The sequence below is a fragment of the Anabrus simplex genome, chromosome 1 (assembly GCF_040414725.1).
Source record: "Anabrus simplex isolate iqAnaSimp1 chromosome 1, ASM4041472v1, whole genome shotgun sequence".
Taxonomy (NCBI): Eukaryota; Metazoa; Arthropoda; class Insecta; order Orthoptera; family Tettigoniidae; genus Anabrus; species Anabrus simplex.
The window spans coordinates 902,927,265-902,949,657 of record NC_090265.1 but is presented as its reverse complement, the minus strand read 5'-3'; the positions used below and the strand labels follow the sequence as shown (position 1 = coordinate 902,949,657).

General features: G+C 38.8%; 1 protein-coding gene across 1 annotated transcript in view; it reads left to right on the top strand.

Moving 5' to 3' along the window:
* RhoGAP100F (Rho GTPase activating protein at 100F) overlaps positions 1-22,393 on the top strand; it is a 660,953-nt gene that overhangs the window by 541,244 nt on the left and 97,316 nt on the right. Inside the window, exons 6-9 of the mRNA XM_067148290.2 lie at positions 2,764-3,043; positions 5,139-5,793; positions 19,195-19,373; positions 21,307-21,544. Coding sequence (XP_067004391.1) covers positions 2,764-3,043; positions 5,139-5,793; positions 19,195-19,373; positions 21,307-21,544 — 1,352 coding nt within the window. The remainder of the gene's footprint in view (positions 1-2,763; positions 3,044-5,138; positions 5,794-19,194; positions 19,374-21,306; positions 21,545-22,393) is intronic.

Sequence of the window (22,393 nt, the reverse complement as noted above, 5' to 3'; positions counted from 1 at the left end):
AAGCTCCTGCAATCTGATAATTGAACAGAGTATGTCAACAGGCAATTTTGATGATTATTGAAGAGTTCCAGCATTAAAAGTCGACTGACAGTCCCGAACAACACGGAGCAAAACGGGGAAGCTGGACAGAAAACAGCTGCCCAATTGCCGCATTGGGTGGAAATAATCCCTTTTGAAGCGTGGATGGGTCTACTGTTTTAATCAAACCAAGAGCACAGGCAAGTTTGAGCCATGTGCGTGAAAGGATGTGTTTGCTGCAGAATCCCGAGGCCTTCAGGATTTGGTCCCTGAGGAACGTCGAGTGGAGATTTCATACAATGTCTAGTTCCTGAAAGTGCTTCCAAAAGTGGATGGTGGTCGTCATGAGGATTTCCACCCAGAACAGATGACCGATATCGTTGAGATCGATTGATCGATCGATCAATCAATCAATCAATCAATCACCATTGATTTCCCAAGTAGCAGATTCCCTAGCAACTGTTTACCTAGTCTTTTCTTAAATTATATCAGAGAAGTTGGATACCTACCCCTTTAAATCCACCCCTGATTTCAGAAAGGAGAGTTTGGTCAGTGTCTTTGCCTTCAATCCTCGGGGCCCCAGGTTCGATACCCACCAAAGTTGAGGGATTTTAACCTTAAACGTTTAATTTCTTCAGCTCAGGAATTGGGTGTTTGTGATGTCTCCAATATTCCTGCAGTTCGCACATCGCACAAACATGCAGTTTCCTGTACGTGGCAGACACCACCCACCACCCGAGGGTCTGCCTTGTAAGGATTGCACCAGACTAGCAATGGCAACACAAAATTATTAGAGTGCCTAGTTGCTTTAATTCTGACCCTCACTCTGGTTTAGGAATTGAGAGAACATAGATACAAACTGAAGGCAAAGTTAGTCAGCATGTTGAAATGGTGTTGGTAATCACAAGATATTTAACAAAGTTCCTGCTACTATATGTGTATAAAAAGATCTTTTTTAGCTTAGGCCTATACCAGTCTTTGTGTGGTTGCCAGAGCTACACTGGCTTTTTTTAAGGTTTGGCCAAGGGTTAATGGCGGAGGCGCGCGGCTGTGAGCTTGCATCTGGGAGATAGTAGGTTCGAATCCCACTATCGGCAGCCCTGAAGATGGTTTTCCATGGTTTCCCATTTTCACACCAGGCAAATGCTGGGGCTGTACCTTAATTAAGGCCACGGCCGCTTCCTTCCAACTCCTAGGCCTTTCCTATCCCATCGTCGCCATAAGACCTATCTGTGTCGGTGCGATGTAAAGCCCCTAGCAAAAAAAAAAAATGGCTAGTTGACCTTCAAGGGAGCAAGTAATTTTTCAGATAAATAAAAAAAAACAGAAAAGCAAGTATGACTTACTGATGCAAGGACACTAAAGATATTCCATGTATGTCGCAGAATAGGAAATTTTTATGAGCGAGTAGAGTAGGCTTTTTCTTAGCAACAGCTTGTTTTGGCAGGTTTGTAGCTCTAAATTTAGGAGGCAGAGGCTGGTCCCGACCATTGGCTGTCCTGAGAATGGTTTTCTGTTGTTTCCCATTGTCCTAGACTAAGGCAAGTGATGGGACAGATCGTTTTATAGAACATGGCCACTGCCCCCTCACCTTCTCTGCACCTCAAATCACCTCTACAAATCTCCTTGGTCTGAGAGAGGACATTATCTTCTAGGAGGCCTGCCATACCCCTTCAAGGTACAAAATGAAAGCTTGCTAAAAACAAATCTGTAAATTCTTTGTCAGTTGTTTTTGTACAGTTAAAAAGCGGGTTTTATTCCATCTAGTTAAGTAGTTCAATTCAATCTTTAGAACTGATACAAAATACAGTATTATCTAATAGCATATATGTTTTGACCCTTTTGGGTCATCATCAGTACTTATCTAATAAGGTAATAAAATGAAAAATGTAAAAACTTAGTTAAGAAAAAATCTCTTTATAGTTTATCGCTATAATCTTCTCTTGTAAAAGTGTATCATTCCTAAAGATTGAATAGTAATATTGAACTGGATAGAATATAACCCACTTTTTAATTGTGTAAGACAGTCAAAAGATGATTTTTATTTCTTGTAGTTGTTTTTGTACAAAACAATTGAATTAGTCTCTGTTCACACAGAAAATATATTGTCAAAATATTTTATTGTTCTCTTTATTGTAACATTCTAATATTCCTGAACATCATGATAGCCTTGACTGTGTTGTTAGCTCTTCCTGTCAATCATTCCAATATTGCAAACTATATAGCTTGAAGAAGAATAGTCTAGAAAATGTAGATTGAATGTAGAATGTTATTACAATAACTTTCTTTTTAAATTAAGTTACAGGAGTATTAAGAATTTGTGATCTTGTGCGATGATTGAGTACTGAACTAGTTCCACATCCTCCATAATGTGATGAAATGAGGCATGCAGGCATAATTAAGAAATAAGAAAGTTCTTTCCTTGTGTTCTTAAACAATTCTGTTTATTGTTTGTCTGTGTGTATTTTTTTATCCTCACTCTACAACACTACCAACAGTACAGGGAAAGAAAACTTATGTAAATAGCAGTGAGGCTGTAATAGAGAAGTATGCTTATAATTCCATGTTACAGTATGTTTCTTTTGCTTTAGTAAATGATTTATCAAAGCTGTTTCTTTTAATTTGGATGTCTGTTATTTGAAATCTATGTTCCTGTTCATCCCATTATAAAGCACAAACTGTTACTGTACACGATAAACTGTTCCGTACTATCTTCAGTATGGAACCTCTTCGCGTACGTTCCAGGTCACGTCTAGGTCTGGGGCTCACGGGACTGGGCTCCACGCAGGACCTGGGTATGGACAGCAACGGGGATGCAACTACCAATGGTCTGGGTCTAGCTGACCTGTACTATAACTCACGGCCTGAGCATTCTGGGGATCGACCTTCTGCCACGGCATCTTGGTCGTACCAACCTCCACCACCACCAGTCATAACAGAGCAACCCAAACCGTCATCCACTCCACAGCATTTTCAACCCTACGACCGGAACTACCCCAAGACACTCGAATCCCTCGCTGAAAAGGTGAAGTTCACTGTATTTTCAGTAGCATAAAATGTTAACAAATAGCTTAAATAAATTGTGTCTACCTTAAGTATTTCACCTCCAGCATGTCTGACGTCACTATTACTGATCTTACCTTAAGTTTAAATTCAATGGAAAGAGATCCACCTCTCGCAGTCAAGAGAATCCAAGGTAACACCTCTTTCAAAAGAAGGAAATGGAAGCATCTGTATTTGTTAGAATGTAATTATATTTCCTCTTGGTAATATACTTCAGCACCATAATTAAGAACATCTCTGACTGTTTGCTTTGAAATATCAGGAAAACTAAAATGAAATGGCTGTAAGATAGGAAATTTGAGCCTCCAGTTCCTTTTTTACCTCTAGTACCAAAATTTTTTATAATAGACAGGGCCATATTTCAGCTTACTCGTGAAAGTATCTAGATGATAAAACATGTTCCACTAATTTTGACAGTAGGAAGATTCAACCAAAATCCACTTAACTTCAAAAATGCAAAACAAGTCATTTCTGTAGCTGAGGACAAAACTATAGTCCTTATATATAAATAACTTTTACTGTACACCCCTAAATATAAATATAAATAAATCAAAATCACTACTGCTGCAGTGATTCTTATTGTGTAAAAATGTTTATATTTTAACAAATGATGATAAAGAGGGCAGATTGCCTTAACTATAAATAAATTCAAGAGAAAATTGACCACTGAATCAGCATGTAGGATTTTGAAATACAATGTCTATTAGTAGATTTTTAAATATTTTTCTGTAGTTGCTAATACTAGTTCTATGGCTGATATACTCTCCTGCTACTTGGTTGAAAGATTAGTGTAGTGGCCTTCAGTTCAGAGGGTCCAGATTCAACTCCCAACCAGGTCAGGGATTTTATTCTTAAATGGTTAATTCCCTTGGCCCGGGGACTGGGTGTTTGTGCTGTCCCCAACATCTCTGCAAGTCACACACCACACACAATACCATCCTCCACCAGAGTAACACGTAGTTTCCTATACATGGAAGATGCCACCCACCCTCATTGGAGAGTCTACCTAACAAGGACTGCAGCAGGCTGGCAATAGCCGCACCAAATTATTATTAGCTGATATACTAGAGTAAACTTTAAATGATCAGCTGATAGAAGCAAAATGTACATGCATAAAAAAAACAGATGGAGAGTAGAGACTTACCATATAAGAGTACAGTTTGCAGCCTTTGTCGGTGGAGGATACAGTAGAATAAGAATGGTGGTGATCATTGCTGAAAAGTAGATGATGTTGCAAGTTAAAGGGAGAGGAGGAGATAGGTGAGACAAGAGAATGGAGAAAAGGTGTGGTTATCTAATGTTGAGGACTTCAACTCTGAAACAGTCATCAAACGTGGTTTGATGGTGCCAGGAGTGAATGGGGATAACAAGATCCATGTTATGAGTCTTACAGGTATAGCAGTAGCCACAAGTTCATTTGGATAGAATGTTAGTAGTTACCTCCAATGTTGAAAGTTAAGCAGAACTGCACTGAAGCTGGTAGATATTGTTGGATCAAATGCAGTCATGATGATCTTGTATGGGATAGAACATTTTGACAGTGGATCTGCTGGTGAAAGTGTTTCTGGGTATATAAGATGGAAAGTCTTGCAACAGTTGTGTTCAGAGGAGAAAAAGCAGGAGGTGAAGGTTGGTGTGGTACATTGTGGATGAAAATATTTTTGAGATTTGGTTGGTGCCTGAATGTGACTTTGAGGATTTCATAAGATCATGGGTATAAGGTGATGATGAGTGAAAGTTAAATGCCTGTTTTAAAATGTGATTGATTTTGTGGAAAGAATGATGTATGGTTATGAAGGATACTGTGTTTGATTGCTTGAGGAGTCTAGGGACAGAATCCAGGGCTTGTGAAATGATTGTTCACAGGAATTCACAGAAACTAGCAGTTAAGACATGCAGATGTAAAGAATATCTATCCATCTAGGTCATCACTGAAAAATAGTGGCTCATCTGGATAAATGTACATTATAGTTTTATTCTCCAGCTTAAAATGTTTACATTTACTATATATGGAGCTTTTTCAATTCTCTAATATGAGATTACATGTTTCTGTGCAGGTTCATGCGTTCTATACAGGCCCACCCACTGGCACAACTAGTTCAAGGAGAATGTCTGCTGGTCCACAGCCCACTTCACTACGGCAGCAACAACAGCAAGCATATGGAGCAAGACGTGCAATGCCCCGATCTGGAAGTGACCAGCATTTGCCGCGAGTGGAATATGACTATGGTACTGGTGGCACATCTCACACAATGTTACGTTCAAGTCTTAAGTACGGCTCTCGGTACAGGGACGTATCTGCACAACGACAACCGCTGGGCGGAACTCTTGCACGCAGGCACCGGCCCTCGCTCGACTATGCGTCTGACACGGAAGCCACTTGCACCTCATCCCCTCGTTCTTCCTATTATTACTATCATCATCGTACTCCCCCAGCTGCATCTCGTACCCCTACATTATCTCGATCGCCACACATAGGCAGCGGGACTGCCACTACTGGCTTAAGTACCCCTTCAGGTGGTACACTACGCTCCAATTCCCTGCCACGAGATCATCGAGGTAGGAGTCAACAGGGAAGACATCATGTGGTGCGCTTTGAAAGGGAAGCCAGAGGCAGTACAGGAGCATCTGTTGGAGGTAGCTTGTTAGACCAAGAGGACAGTGACGGGGCAGTATCTGCTCCTGAACTACCAGTCACCCGAAGAGAAAGAGGCAAGTTCACTTAGAATGCTTGTTTCCTCAGCAGTAAAAAAATTTACAGCTGATTTTGACCATAAAATACTTTTTATTTGAAGAAATTCCTATATACTGCTATTAGTGTTGGATTAATATTCTTACACACTTAAAACAAATAAATTAAATCAATAATAACTAGATAGATAGGTAGATAAATAAATCATCATCAGTATTCACTGTCATTTAAAGAATAATGTTAATGTAATTTAACTATATAGGTACTATATGTTTAACTTGCCTTACATTCCTTACCATCTCATTAAGCTGTTCTGTGAAATTGTATTTTTTAGATTCTAATATTATCTTCTTAATTAGCACTTATTGGGAGCTCCCTAGTCATAGTGATCAAGACATGCTTGGTTCACTCAGAAGTATGGAATTCAATCCTCTATCAGAAAGTAGGCAAATTTAGAAACAAGACCTCCATTTCAGAGAATTACATGGTCCTGGTGCTTCATCAGTCTGCACCAGAAATAAGTATCAGGGTCATTCTTGGGGCCATAAGAAGCTGGGCATAGAACTCACTAGTCTGTCTTGCCCTAGGTTACTCCTTCAGTGGCCCTTATGACCTTTATAAAGATGGCTTCACATTTTGCTTTTGCATAGCACGTATAGCTGGAAGTACCCTTCTGTATTGTAAGAGACCAAAGATACATTGATGGACATGGGAAATAAAGCATCCTCTTTCTCTACTTGAAATTTCATGAAACCATCATAAGCTAGCAGATCATATTACAAACCAGCAGTGGTGTTTCTGTCACATAGCATCCACAGTAACCGATCAGTATGAAGTAGGTCCTCCTTTCATAGCTATATCCGATTATACACATTGTTCAGTGTCACCCCCATTCTCTTTCACTATTCCTGCAACAAATTAAAACCTTCATTCCATGGTTGACTGTGTATGACATAATGCACAGGGGGTCATGATAAACATTGCAGAGAACACTGTGTCCATTTCCAGACTTGGTGCATGAAATGCTCCTCTTTCAGTAGTTGTAGTTTGCTAATAATAGCTTTAGATTTACTTTGAAGCAGTATGGTACCTCTGGCTCCACATGTTTATTAGTATGTACTGTACTAGGTCACTCAGTTCAGACAGTGCTGACACTGCATGACAAGCAGTTGTTTTTATTACATTTTGAGTCTTACCATACAAAGTGGTAGTGTGTTTGTGTTTGATGTGCTAGTTATAGAGCTTCCAGATAGTGCCATGAGACACATTAAACCACTCCTTCTGCAACTGCACACGTAGATTGTCCATTGATTATGCAGGTGATTGATAGAAGCACAGACACAACCTCATCTAACACCAGATGTCTTTAATTGGTCACAAATTCAGTTACCTTGATGACCAGGGAATAATGTTCACACCTGTAGAATGTGTTAGGTGATGCAAATTATATTATGAGCATTATCTTATTGTATAATAGTATTTTGTATACTGTGTAAAAGAAAGACAGGAAATGGGGTTGTAGAATTCACTGATATACTGCTGTGTTATTTCTGTGCCTTCAACAAACACGTGAATTAAGGCGACACTCCGGAGATAAAAATCTATATTTTGGTCATTTTTGGTGAAATTTTTAATGACTGAAATTGAAAAGATGGAGTTTCTTTTTTTTTCTTGTCATGAAGTTATTTCACTGAATTCAAAAAATTTATCACTGTAATATTGCTTTGTTTATCAATTGTAATTTCATATTTAAATCCCATTTTTCTCCCATAATATTCTGCCATATGTAACAAAATTTGTACAGTATATGTATCACAGCTATATTAAGATACCTGCATATTGAATTTTTTATTGCAGAATTTTTTCAAGTAGTAGGAATTTTTAAGTCCAAAATTTTAGAACGTAAAAAGACACAAACTTAATACGATATATCTCCTTATATAAATTACGTACAGAAAAATTGATATGTAGTGCTTTTAAAAGAAGTATTATCTACCTAATTACAAATTTACGTTAACATGTTAATTAAATTTCATGAAAAAATGGAATTAAAAATTTCAAAAGAATTTATTTTGAAAAAACTATTAATTGTATATGAAAGAAATGTTCGTGATATCTCTACTTTTATGCAAATGACATTCCCACAAAATTTTGTGAAAATCTATGCATTAGGTAAAAATACCTCTTTATCTCTGAAGTGTCACCGTAATCAGGAATCATAACGGATGGCATCCCAAATCGAAACATCTGGGGTTTAGGATTGCGCTAGATTGAAGTGTTGTCCTCCACTGCACCAAACCCTGATGCAATCATCATCTGCATTAATTTTTTCTATTGTTTTCAAACTGAGCTAGTACTGCAAACACAACCTTCAACCAACATGCCCAGTAAGTTTTTGAAAGTGATTTCAACATTTTAAACTTAATATCAACACTTTTTACTAGATGTCTTTTAGGACTCCCTTCTAAGAAATTGTACGCTAACTTCACAATACCATAACAACTTGGATATCATTGGGATTAGACTTGCGGTTGGAACATGCACTGACCAAAGTCAAGTTGAGACAATGACCCTACCAATGGAGATTTAAGATCGATTGTTTCCTTCATTGCAGAAACAAATCTCTTTCTGCACTCTGTTCCATTTCATCTTGTTTTCCCTCTTCTTTTTTCTTGGATTGCAGCTTATTTTGCTTCATCTAGTTGTAAATCAACGGATTTTCATCAAAATACTTCCAACCAAGAACACTTGAAGTATGGCATTTGATTGTTTCATATATTTTTAACTCTTCTGCAGCCTTACAACACTAAGAATGTCCAGATTTAATGAAAGTGTCCTTGGTTGAACCAGTAGTTGAACTACTATTGTTCAAAGCAACCAGTGGCAAGGAAAGCATAATGTAGCATCCTCTTCAGTACTGTATTCCAGCCAGTGAAATGTTTCCTACCATTTCTTGTTGAAACTCATGTGCCTAGCATCATTTCCTGCACCAACACTCTTGACTAGATAGTGAAAAATTCAAGGCTGAAAGTATCCTGGATTTATCCTAGCTGATCTTTCTAATGTATAATGAGGCAAACCTACCTTGGGATTGTCAGTTTGCTAGTGGCTTTACGTCGCACCGACACAGATAGGTCTTATGGCGACGATTGTCAGTTTGATGTATGGTATAGTTTTGTTCACAGCTGCAACATCTTAAGAGATATTTGTGTTGGGTGATATGAATAAAAATGAGATGTAACTCGGAGACAAGTCTCGAAGAAGGATCGAGACGGAAGTCACTTTGGAGACAGAACTCGTCATATATATGAATAAAGTTTGTTTCTCGCTAACGAGACTTGTCTCCTTCCGCTTGAGACGAGTCTTGCACACTCTTGCACACTGGCTCTGGTATCTGTCAGCTGATGAGTGATTTAACAATCGGAGAGCTACAAAAAGTGGTTTTGTTGGAACAGATGAAAATGTTAGATTTCTTCTTCTTCTTAATCTGTTCACCCTCGGACTCAGAGAGGGATCCCACCTCTATCGCCTTGAGGGCAGTGTCCTGGAGCTTCAGACTCTGGGTCGGGGGATACAACTGGGGAGTATGACCAGTACCTCGCCCAGGTGGCCTCACCTGCTGTGCTGAACAGGGGCCTTGCGGGGGGGATGGGAAGATTGGAAGGGATAGACAAGGAAGAGGGAAGGAAACAGCCGTGGCCTTAAGTTAGCTACCATCCCGGCATTTGCCTGGAGGAGAAGTGGGAAACCACGGAAAACCACTTCCAGGATGGCTGAGGTGGGAATCGAACCCACCTCTACTCAGTTTACCTTCCGAGGCTGAGTGGACCCCATTCCAGCCCTCGTACCACTTTTCAAATTTCGTGGCAGAGCTGGGAATCGAACCTGGGCCTCCAGTGATGGCAGCTAATCATACAAGTGTTAGATTTACAAGTGAAAAAGATTGAAAAGCGACAGTGTGTTCTCGAAAAAACAGAAGAACTAATTTCAGAGCAAAAACAGGTTTTGCAACTGCAAATGGAAAATCTTTTACATGAAACGGAGAAAAGAGCAGAACAAACAAATAAAAGCGAAATGGAACACCCACCTATATTTTTTTCATTTAGAATAGTTCTTGACAGCCTTTTCTTCTTCTTCAGTTGTCTTTCACTTGGGAGCCTATTCTGCAAACTATCCCTTTCGTATTAATCAATATTCAATAATCACTACAGTTATTATTTCAATTCTTTCTAGGCTTACATAAACGTAGTGGCTCGTACTCTTGGTATACTTGCACCCCAGCTTGGGAACAACTGATTTAAGGTTTCTTTTCTTGTAAGTTTCCTTCAAGATATTGTGTAAGAAGTCACATTGTATTTATCATCACATTTAGGAACCACATTCAAATGCATACTTTTCCGCGGTCATTGAAAGTCACTCAAACACTTTTTAAACATGCTTCGTACTTCATTCTTCATGAATATGAAGAGTTTATTGATCATACCTGTGCATAGCTAGGGGCGTTTCTGCATATAATATAATGCACCGACACAGGTAGGTCTTATGGCGACGATGGGATAGGTTTAGGAGTGGGATGGAAGCGACCGTGGCCTTAATTAAGGTACAGTCCCAGCATTTGCCTGGTGTGCAAATGGGAAACCACGGAAAACTATATTCAGGGTTGCCGACAGTGGGGCTTGAACCCACTACCTCCCAGATGTAAGCTCACAGCCGCGCGCCCCTAACTGCATGGCCAACTCAGCCGGTGTATAATACACAACCAATACCTATATACTGTTGCATAAACTGTCTAAATTTCAAACTTTCAAAACATAGAAATAATACAAAATTCTATCCATATTCATAAATGAATATAATTAACAAGGGAGTTGTTTGATTTGGACCGGACAAATTGCAATGAAACTTAGTAACATGATGAGCTAAGACATCCGGGACTCAATGGTGATAACCGTTCTACCGTGAAATAATATTTTCGTACCAGTATTTATTGACAGTAAATTTTTGCTCCAGTTTTAAATGGAACGTGGTGTGTAGATGGCAGCGATTTCTATGAAATATGGTAGGATGATCAATTAAGACATCAGAACATCGCTGCATGATTGATGTTGTTATATAGGTTACCCGCACTGTGACAAAATGAATGACTCTCAACAAGAATCCGAAAGTGTAAGACTATTTATAGCATGCAAGTTTATATACAAATGACAAGGATTTCATATTACATATTTTAGCTTCAATTGTAAATGGCAAAGAAGTATTAAAAGCCTCATATTTTGAAATATTCATATACTGTACATGTTAGTAAAATGGGTTAGACGAGCAAGACATTCTGTTCTTGTTGTCAAAATCTAATTTTCACTCTAAACCGCACTGTTTAATGTAACTTTAAAATAGAACTATCAGTGCATTTCTTTAAAATGTAACTATCAGTGCATTTCTACAGTGCATATGCGAGGTCAATACAGCTGCAAACCACCCAGCTGTTCTTTAGCAATTTATTATAACAATGTCGTTGATTTTATGACAAAGTGAATATAAGCAATAAATTTCAGGTAGATTGACAATTCATCAAAGTTTCATCGAAATCTGTCTGATCCAAACCAAATGCTTCCCTTGTAGTATTCGGCGCAAGTGAGATTTTGGTACAGTGGTTGAGAAAGAGCAGCACTAATAGAGGCAGCAAATCATTGGCTGAATAATGTCATTATGCGAATCTGTTAAATGTTGTGAAACCAGTTACAGCATATTTTTCTCAAGGGCACGAGCCGCCGGTTGAAACTTTTAATAAACTTAGAAACAGCACAATCGAACAAGGCATGGGCAGGGAATTTTACGGCACTTAAAGTAAACATAAATGGGATAGCTTACACCAGGACCAAAGATACTCACACACATTCGTTCAATACCATTTGGCCAACATGTGATATAGAGCAATAATTTTCAGACTTGAAAAAATATCCTTTCAGATATCGAAATGTGAATAATAATAATAATAATAATAATAATAATAATAATAATAATAATAATAATAATAATAATAATAATAATAATAATAATAATAATAATAATAATAATAATAATTTCGTGTGGCTATTTCTAGCATTGTACAGCCCTTGTAAGGCAGACCCTCCGACGAGGATGTGTGTCATCTACCATGTTATTGTAGTGGAGGATAGTGTTGTGTGTGAGTTGCAGGAATGTTGAGGATTTATGGTTAAAATCTCTGACCCGACCGCGAATCGAACCCGGGGCCCCCTGAACCGAAGAGTACCATTCAGCTAAGGAGCAGGATAAAGTGAATAGTGAAAGCCACCAAACTTGGTACACTTATGACTTACTATCAGGAGACGAGCACTGTGGGGGTAAGCCATCCGTAGCTCCCTTAGGAGTGGGGAGGTCAGGGGGGGGGCAAGGTATAAAAATAATTGAAAAAAGTGTCGAATCCACAGTTTTTGGGGTCACTGAGATGAATAGTGACACTCCCGATTTTTAAAAAGTCAAAGTCAGCTCCCTTTTGGATAGGGGGCGAAGGGGGAATGATATATAAAATTAAAAGAAAATAGTATTGAATACATAGTTTTCGGGGTCGTCGAGGTTGAATTATACACACCGGATTTTTAGTATCAGGAGACAAACCACGTAGGGGTAAGATAGCCCAGGAACCCTTACGAGTGGGGGGCGAGGGGGTCAGATATAAAATTAACGAAAATAGTGTCAAATCCATACTTTTCGGTGTCACTGAGATGAATAGTGACACTCTGGATTTTTTAAAGTCCAAGTTCAGCCCCCTTTTGGGGTGGGGGGCGAGGAGGGAGTGATATATAAAATTAAAGAAAAATAGTGTCAAATACATAGTTTTCGGGGTTGCTGAGGTGAATTGTACACTCCGGATTTTTAGTATCAGGAGACAAACCATGTGGGGTCAGACAGCACAGGAACCATTAGAGCCGTGGAGGGGGGGGGGGGGGCGACGACGGGGGTCAGATATACAAATTAACGAAAATAGTGTCGAATCCATATTTTTCAGGGTCGCTGAAATGGATAGTGATATTCCAGATATTTTTAAAGTCCAAGTTCAGCCCCCTTTGGGGTGGGGGCGAGGGGGGATTGATATATAAAATTAAAAGAAAATAATGTCGAATACATACTTTTCGGAGTCGCCAAGGTGAATTGTACACTCCGGATTTTTAGTATCAGGAGACAAACCACGTGGGGGTAAGATGGCCCAGGAACCCTTGGGAGTGGGGGAACGAGGAGGTGAGATATTAAAATCATCAAAAGTAGTGTTGAATCCATACTTTTCGGGCTCACTGAAATGAATAGTGACACTCTGGAAATTTTTAATGTCCAAGTTCAGCCCCATTCGGGGTGGTGGCGTTGGGGGTAATATATAAAAATAGTGTCGAATCCATAGTTTTCAGGGTCGCTGAGATGAATAGTGACACAATAGATTTTTAGTATCAGGAGACAAAGCACGTGGGGGTAATACACCCCAGAAACCCTTAGGGTCAGGGGGGAGAAGGGACTGAGATATAAAAATCATCAAAAGTAGCATCAAATCCATACGTTTTGGGGTAGCTGAGATGAATAGTGACACTCAGGGATTTTTCAAAATTCAACCTTCTTCGTGGTGGGGGGGCGGTGGGAGAGTGATACATAAAAATAATCGAAAATAGTGTCAAATCCAGAGTTGTTGGGGTCGCTGAGATGATTAGTGAGACTCCGGATATTTTATAAGTCCAAGTTCATCCCCCTTTGTGGTGGGGGGCGAGGGGGATTGCAACATAAAAATAATTGAAAATAGTGTCAAATCCATAGTTATCGGTGTCGCTGAGATGAATACTAACACTCCTGATTTTTTAAGAATCAAAGTAGCTCTTTTTAGAGTGGGGGAGGGGGGAGTGAGATGTAAAAATAATTGAATATACTGCCGAATTCATAGTTTTCCGGGTTACTGAGATGAATAGTAACATTCCGGATTTTTAAAGTCCAACTTCATCCCCTTCGGCACAGGGGTTGAGAAGGTGAGAAAATAAATTGTCAAAAATGACCGAGATAGTGGGCGTGTGTATGTTTCAGTATGACTTTCAAGTATGACTTACTACCTGGAAAACATACTTTGGGAGTAAGACGCCCCTAGAACCACTAGGGAAACGGATGAAATATGTTCCATATTAATGAATGAAAGTCAGTTTGGAGCGATCTCTTTATACTGTACTTTATATATATAAATTAAGGCATAAAAATGAAAAAAGACGTAAATTAATGAGACCATTCTAGGAATCTTAGAAACTTAAAACTTGGTACCAGAAAAGCTAATGACTTCAGGATCCCTAGAAAAATCTAAAATTCTCAAAATTCTCTGAGGGAGACATGCTGGGAGTTTCAAATCTGCATAAGAACACAGTCAGTGATATTTATCCAGAACGATAACTTATAGGTTTCATGGGCTTAAAAGTTTCCTGAAAGTCCTAATTTTAACCCCCCCCCCATCTGAAGATGGTGGCACAATCTCCCAGACGAGTTAAACAATTGAAATTTGGCAAAATTATAGCTTTTTTGTACATTCAGTTTGGCTGTATTTCTGGATTTACCTAAATTTTCCACTTTGTACACGTATAATTGATGGTTTGATTCACTTATAGGAAAGATGGGATCATCAAATTCTACATGAATATTGGCCCACCCAGTAGCCATATGTGAGCCAAATTCTATGTTTGAAGCTGTCGCATAAGTATGTGAAAAGTAATTCACTGTGTGAAAATCTTACACAAATTTCACCCTATTCAATGTTTCTAAAACAATCTTACCTTTAAATAGATATGACACGGGGAAATATCATAGGGCCAGTCATTTAGATCGCTAAATGAGGCCAGAGGCGCCTTACCGTACAATCCACTTTTCAATATCTTGCGCCATATAGCAGCAGTTATTCTGTAAATGAAGGTGAACATGCATAGACTTCCATATGTCGATCTATGTTTATTCACTGAAGTCGATTTGTAGCGATCTAGAAGGGGGTGTGTCTGACATTGTAATTAATACTTTACAAATCAATAGTGACTGTCGGCTGGAGGGCGTCTGCTGTTGTAATCAGTACTCCCACATCGACTTTAACTGGCAGTAGGAATGGGGTACTCCTCCAACCCCTATGTGCTATTGTAATGAATAACTCCCTTCTCGGTTTGACTAGCAGATGGCAAGGGAGCGTGCATTTTTCAAAACTCTTTTAGCTGATTCTCTTTATCATTAGGAATAGGTTTCCCCTTGCAAGGGTGCCCCCAATTATTTTAAAAAAATTACCCATCAAAATATGATGACATTACGCATAGTGAATTGCGGTATACAAGTGGACCTGTCGTTATCATCACAACTCTGCAACTCGCACTTTACATTGGAAACGTCTGCGGACCTCCCTATGCTGTTTCTCGGATAATGTCAAAAGGCATGCAATGTAAAAAATCTTATTCACTTCATGTACAGTAATTTACTTTGATATCCGTATACAATGTAGAATACCGTAGCGAAGCACGGGTACATTTGCTAGTTTTATTTATAAAATGTTAGTCGTATTTTGTGAATAGAAAGAAATGTCAACGTACAGAAAAAATCACAAATGTGGGATAGATTAAGAATAATTAAGTTAATTTAATAATTACTAAGAAAATTTTCAGAATTGTATGTTGCATAGTTTTGCGTATTTCTGGTTTGATTTTAAACATTTTATACTTTATGATGCATGTAAATCCTATCGCTAATGGCTATCATCGTCATCATCTTTATCATTATTGATATATGAATGTCTCGTGTATTGGCTCCAGAAAATGTGCTAACCATTCCACATTTTCTTTCCGAAAACGGTAGAGATCTTTATAATCATGTTCAAGAGAATCCCTTCGTACTTTATACATTTTTCTTCTCCATTGTAAAACCATCATAAACTCCGCCAGCGCGTTTTCAGCCTGATTCTATCGCCTTGAGTTATCTTCTGGGCAGTCTCAAGAAATTCTGAGATCAGTCTCCATTCAGAGAGACTAAGCTCCAGTTTATTCATATACATTTGGAGATGCGTCTCTGAGAGAATCCACTAATGAGCTGTGTCTCAAGGAGCAAAGGTCACTTCTGAGACATCGCTTTTTTATTCACATACATTTGAGACATGTCTTAATATTTATGAGACAAGAGATACGTCTCCAGTTTATTCATATTACCCATTATCTGTAAAGGAAGGAAAATTTTTGTATTCAATCAATCAATCAATCAATCAATCAATCAATCAGTCAGTCATTCACACTGATCTGCATTTTGGTCAGGATGCCCAGGTGGCAGATTCCTTATCAGTTGTTTACCTAGTCTTTTCTTAAATAATTTCAAAGGATTTAAAAATTTATCAAACATCTTCCTTGGTAAATTATTCCAGACCTTACCTCCAACTTTTGAATCTTCATATCTTCATGTGATCTTTCTTACTTTTAAAAACACCAGACTTATTCATCTACTAATGTTATTCCACATCATATCTCCACTGACAGCTTGGGACTTACGCATTAGTCAAGCAGCTCATCGCCTTTCTCCCAAGTCTTACCAGCCCAAACTTTACAACATTTTCATAATGTTACCCTTTTGTCTTTTAATACGTTATAGGGGTCAATATCAAAGTGAATTTCAAGGAAAATTGAAAAATTAAAGGTTTATATTCATATTTACAATGAAACAAAAAACATTAAAAAACAGATGGGAAAGACATTGCATAGGCCTAATATTAAATGCTTAATTCTCTAATTGGCCTCCAAATGTTGACTGGATAAAGAATTAAGCTGCTAGAGCCCGTCGAAGTTAACACATTGATGATTCAAACGTTGCATTGATGTGACAACTGAATTCCCCAATCACTATGCATGGAAACAATGTATTTTAATTAAAAAGCTTATTCATTGCCCCTGTTTTCATTTTTATAACACTATAATAATGGGTTAACTTTTAAAATCCTGTCGAATTTACAAGCAGGTAGGTACATCAAAGGTTGTGTTCAATCAACACTTCCATAAAACATGCCAAGCAATTACAGCACATAGAACTACTTTGGAGTGACTGATTTTATTTATACGTTTATTTATGTAAGTAATTTTTTATTTTACTCTTAACTTATCTACAACAGTTTTTGGTTGAGAATTAGGCCTATCAATCAAACGGTATTCAGAATTTCATTATGATTAATTAGGTCTTGTTGACTATTTTCATGGGACAAAACCATCCATGTTTCATCCATTGTCTGATTTCTGCCAGTTCTTACTGAAGTTTGAGGTTCTAAAAAATAAAAAATAAAAACACCTCAGAATAGCATTGTGAGTTTTCACAAATAAATCATGAAAAACGTTTAGACATGGATTGAAAGCTATCTTGTATAACACCCATTGTTTGGATAATCCAATTACTATACACATACAGTAAATATAAACGTTCCTCATTCTCATTTCCTTGCTTCACTTGTACTGTTTTTCTCCTTAATAAAAAGAATCTTTTATTGAAGTCTTCGCTGTTGTAGATTAGTGGCATTTCATGATAGTTCTGCTTTTAACATTAAATACCAAAAGGCACTCACATCCGCATGTCTGGGTACCTGTGACTGCTGGCAGGATGGATTACTTGGAGTATGGCAACTTGTCCAATCACTGATGAGTCCTGATGAGCTGTTGTCATAGTAACAAAACCGGGACATTGTCAACAAATTTTTATGCATTTCATTTGAAATGATACTCACACCTCAGGAAGGTTGCAGCACCAATTTGTCACCCTAGAGCTACGAAATCTATGCCATCACCTTGTCACCACTTCCATATTCATGTACACATAATTTAATCACATTATTTTTTGCACATCATCTATTTTAACCCTCTCCCCCATTGTGCACCCGCATGGCTCTCTCATGGTTCACCCTTCAAGAACCTGATCATCAGTTCATTGTAGCAGAACAGACATGTAGTAACTGAAGCAGATCCCTATTCATGCTGTCTAGCATTCATTGTTTCTTTATTTAATGTTAAGGTTCTGGAAACAACTAAATAGTTGGCCTTTTTTATCTTTGTCCTTAACTACACTGCCTGACAAAGAAAACTGAAGCACCCAGAAGGATTCTCCCCTTTTGGGTGCTCCACGTGTTGAGAGTGTATATGATGTTATTTCAGTGATTACAAAATCAAGTCAAATTTACAGAGAACTTAACAGTACGAGCCCACTTAACAGTATGATGTTGCTCCCTCTCTCCTCTCTAACCTGGATGCTTGCACTGATTCAGTTGGGAAAGGTGTCATAAAGCAGTTGCATCCTCTTCTGAGGTAAGATGGCCCACAACTGTTGTAACTGATCCTTGATATCCTGGATACTGGCACTGGGACAAAGTTGATGTTTGAGCTGGTCTCACATATGTTCTATTGGGGACAGATCTGGGGATCTTGCTGGCCGCGGGAGTACCTCAACATCATGCAAACTGTTCATGGAGACACATGCCTCTCGAAAAGATTGCAAGAATGGGACTTCTCCCCAGGTCACCGCCAAATTCGTAGACGATGGTCATCCGGGGTGGTGCAGAATTGCGATTCATCGCTGAACACAATGTGATGCAGTTCATCAGCAGGCCATGCTTCCTGGTCACGGCACCACTCCAAATGCAGCTGTTTGTGTTGTGGTGCTATCAACAGCCTATGCATGGGATTGTAATTCCCTAGTCTAGCTGCTGCAATGGTGCAGGATACAGAATGTTGCAGAGAGTCCATTACTTGTTTTCCAATGACAGGCGCAGATGTGCTCGGTGCACAATACGGTGATCAAATATGGTCAACTGGAACCTTGACAATGAGTACAATGAGTATGCCTGTTCCCATGCAGTCCAACATCGGGCAACTGTCACATCTAAATGCCCCACAAATCTGGATATTGCACAATTTAACCAGCTGGTCAAATGTAGACCCACAATGAGGCCCCTTTCAAACTCTGTCAGATGATAATAATGCTGTCTCACACCAGTAAGCGGCATCTCTCTGTCTTCCGCAGTGATCACTCAACATGTGACACTGTTCATGGCCCTTATATACCTTACCAGGCCTGGTAAAAACACTAAATAAGGACAACACTGGTGCACTCTGGTGGCTGTTCTACCTTTCACAGAGAATTGCAACTCTAATAATTTATATACCCACCAATGGTGTGTACATGTGCAAAGTTACAATGACATCTGACCATTTCCTCTGAGTGCTTCAATTTTGTTGTTGGGCAATGTAATATCATCACTACCCATTTAATACTTTATTGGAACAGAAATGAAAAATAGTACTCCTCAATGAAATCATGCTAAGAAATAGACTAGATGCCATTTTTAAAACAAGGACAAATTCTTCTGTTTCATTTTGCAATATTTAACATAGGTCGCATCCCATCCTCACCAAGCGTATTCACAGCAGATGAATATCGAGCCTGGTTGCAGCGTACACCATCTACTAGTGCCATCTATGAACGTATTCGAGCAAGCAGGGATGTCCTTCAGTCACAACGTGCTCAAAGATTCACTTACAGCGCTGAGAATCTCCTGGACCGAGCAAGAGAGGTATGACAATTTACAGTATAAGACACCTTTTCCAACATGAAATATGATGGTGGTGTTGATTATTGTTTTAAGATCAAGTTAAAATTCATGTTATGATAACCCATAGGGTAATTTTCTAAATGTGATTTTTTTTTTTCAAATTCATTCATTAGGTTAGCACTGTATGTATCTACATTTAGCTTGCTGTATATTTCTCAGGTATCAATAATACAAAAAAACTGGTAGCTGTTACAGTTAAACAAATCATGCTTGGAATATATAGCATAATAAAATTAACAAGTTGCTTATAATTAAGTTGCAACACAATCCAACATAATGAACTTCCAGTAGCATATACAATAAAGAAAACTGAGAATATCAGACGTTTTGCATAGTACTGCAATAAACTTTATTTTCCTTCAGCTGAGTATCTACAGCATCAAACTCTCTTTCTTTTTATTTTTACAGACAATATAAAAGAAATCGTCCGCCTCTGTGGTGTAGTGGTTAGCGTGATTAGCTGCCAACCCCGGAGGTCCGGGTTCGATTCCCGGCTCTGCCACGAAATTTGAAAAGTGGTACGAGGGCTGGAACGGGGTCCACTCAGCCTCGGGAGGTCAACTGAGTAGAGGTGGGTTCGATTCCCACCTCAGCCATCCTGGAAGTGGTTTTCCGTGGTTTCCCACTTCTCCTCCAGGCGAATGCCGGGATGGTACCTAACTTAAGGCCACGGCCGCTTCCTTCCCTCTTCCTTGCCTATCCCTTCCAATCTTCCCATCCCTCCACAAGGCCCCTGTTCAGCATAGCAGGTGAGGCCGCCTGGGCGAGGTACTGGTCATACTCCCCAGTTGTATCCCCCGACCAAGAGTCTGAAGCTCCGGGACACTGCCCTTGAGGCGGTAGAGGTGGGATCCCTCGCTAAGTCCGAGGGAAAAACCGAACCTGGAGGGTAAACAGATGATGATGATGATGATGATAAAAGAAATCGAGCAATTTACCAATTTTTTAATTATTTTTTTTCTTTACGTCGCACCGACACAGATAGGTCTTATGGCGACGATGGGATAGGAAAGGCCTAGGAATTGGAAGGAAACGGCCGTGGCCTTAATTAAGGTACAGCCCTGGCATTTGCCTGGTGTGAAAATGGGAAACCACGGAAAACCATCTTCAGGGCTGCCGATAGTGGGGCTCGAACCCACTATCTCCCGATTACTGGATACTGGCCGCACTTAAGCGACTGCAGCTATCGAGCTCGGTAATTTACCAATTTTATCACAGATGCAACCTATATTATGCTGAAATAGTTAATATCTTACATAAACACTCACTAATAGTAGAGACACAGGACATGATTAAGACAAAATCAATTTTCACAACTTCACAACAGCAAATAAGGAAATACTGTCTAAACATAACTCATTGGAACCATTCAATTCCTGACTTGTTATTGCCACAGCTGCCTAATTATAAAGTGTAGCCTATTTTGAGAGAAGTATCAACATAGTCCTCCTAATCTATTGTATTTTCTGCTCTTTCAATACACCTCTAGTTCCTTAAACTCTCAGCACAGAATTTTTTTTTTTTTTTTTTACTTTTTACTTTTTTTTTTTTAATCTTCCAAAAATGTATTTATAAATGTAATAATAAGTGATGCATGAATATCAATAATTAGTAGACTATCATCATTTAAAGAAAGATATCTCATTTATTTTGAAACTGAACTCTTACATACCTGTAATATCAATACAAATGCCTGCGATGAGGAAGTCCAAAATGGAGGAATTTAATGTGAAAAAGTTTCACATCCTACGACTTCTAAAGTGTAAATAATAATAAAATTATTAATTTGTGTCCAATTACTGAATAGAAATTCAGATGCAAGGAAACATTTGTTGTTGTATATTACAAATTCTCATTATCTTCTTAATCTGGAACACTTACAAATTTTCTATAGGAGAAGCCCTATTATTCATATCGCCCCCACCTAACCAGCACCCTGGACAGGCATCAGTACTCATCGGCACGAACGGGAGGTGGAACAGGTGGACTGAGTGGGAGTGCCACAACCAGCCGTGCCACATCAATGCGACGCATGAAGCACCTGCTGGACTTGGAAGCAAGGCATATCCCCAACCCGTCACCTACGCGAACCCAGGATCCACGCTCACGTCTCCTTGATATCAACCCAGCAGGTACATGGTTTACTAACTGATCATTTGCTTCTCTTTGTTTCCCATGGTTTGTTCTGAATTTGTGAATGAATGTTATATTTCCTTAACTACCAGTACTTTTATTGCTTGACGAGTTCAGCTCCTGACTGGCCTTGATTGGTTATTTCCTCTCAGTCGGGGATTGGGTATGTTTGTGCAATTTTCAAGATTAGCTTTCATCGTAGGTAGGGCCTTATCCTCACAGATGCTGAGATCACCCATAGGCATGGACTTGAAAGCCTTTCTAGAGTTTTAGCCAGTAAAACTTGAAATCCAATAATTTGATAAAATTGAATAATTCAAAAAAAGCATCCTGAACCAAAATAATCCTTCATTTTCCAAGAAATTGATGGATAGATACTGTGAAATCAGAGGTCAGCAAGAGGAATGTCAAGTGGGAGGAGATAGAGGAATAGAAACTATACTTTGACAGGAAGAAGTGGTGAGTGCTTGTACACTACACCTGGGAAACTGGAGCTGGATGATGATGATGATGATGATGATGATGATGATGATGATGATGATGATGATGATGATGATGATGATGATGATGACGATGACTATGGGGTGTTGGTGGTGATGATGATTATGATGATGATGATGATGATGATGATAATGATGATGACTTTGGTAGTGCTAGTGATGATAATGGCTATGATGACGATGTAGAACACCCAATTTGAAAATCTATTTGTCATCCTAAGTCAAGTCACTTAGTTGACTTTTGGAAAAAATTGGCATTCTAACATTAATCACTTCAAAATAGGATTTTAGTTTGGTGACTTTGTTCCTAATATTACTTTGAAAATGTTTATCTTATGCCATAATGAA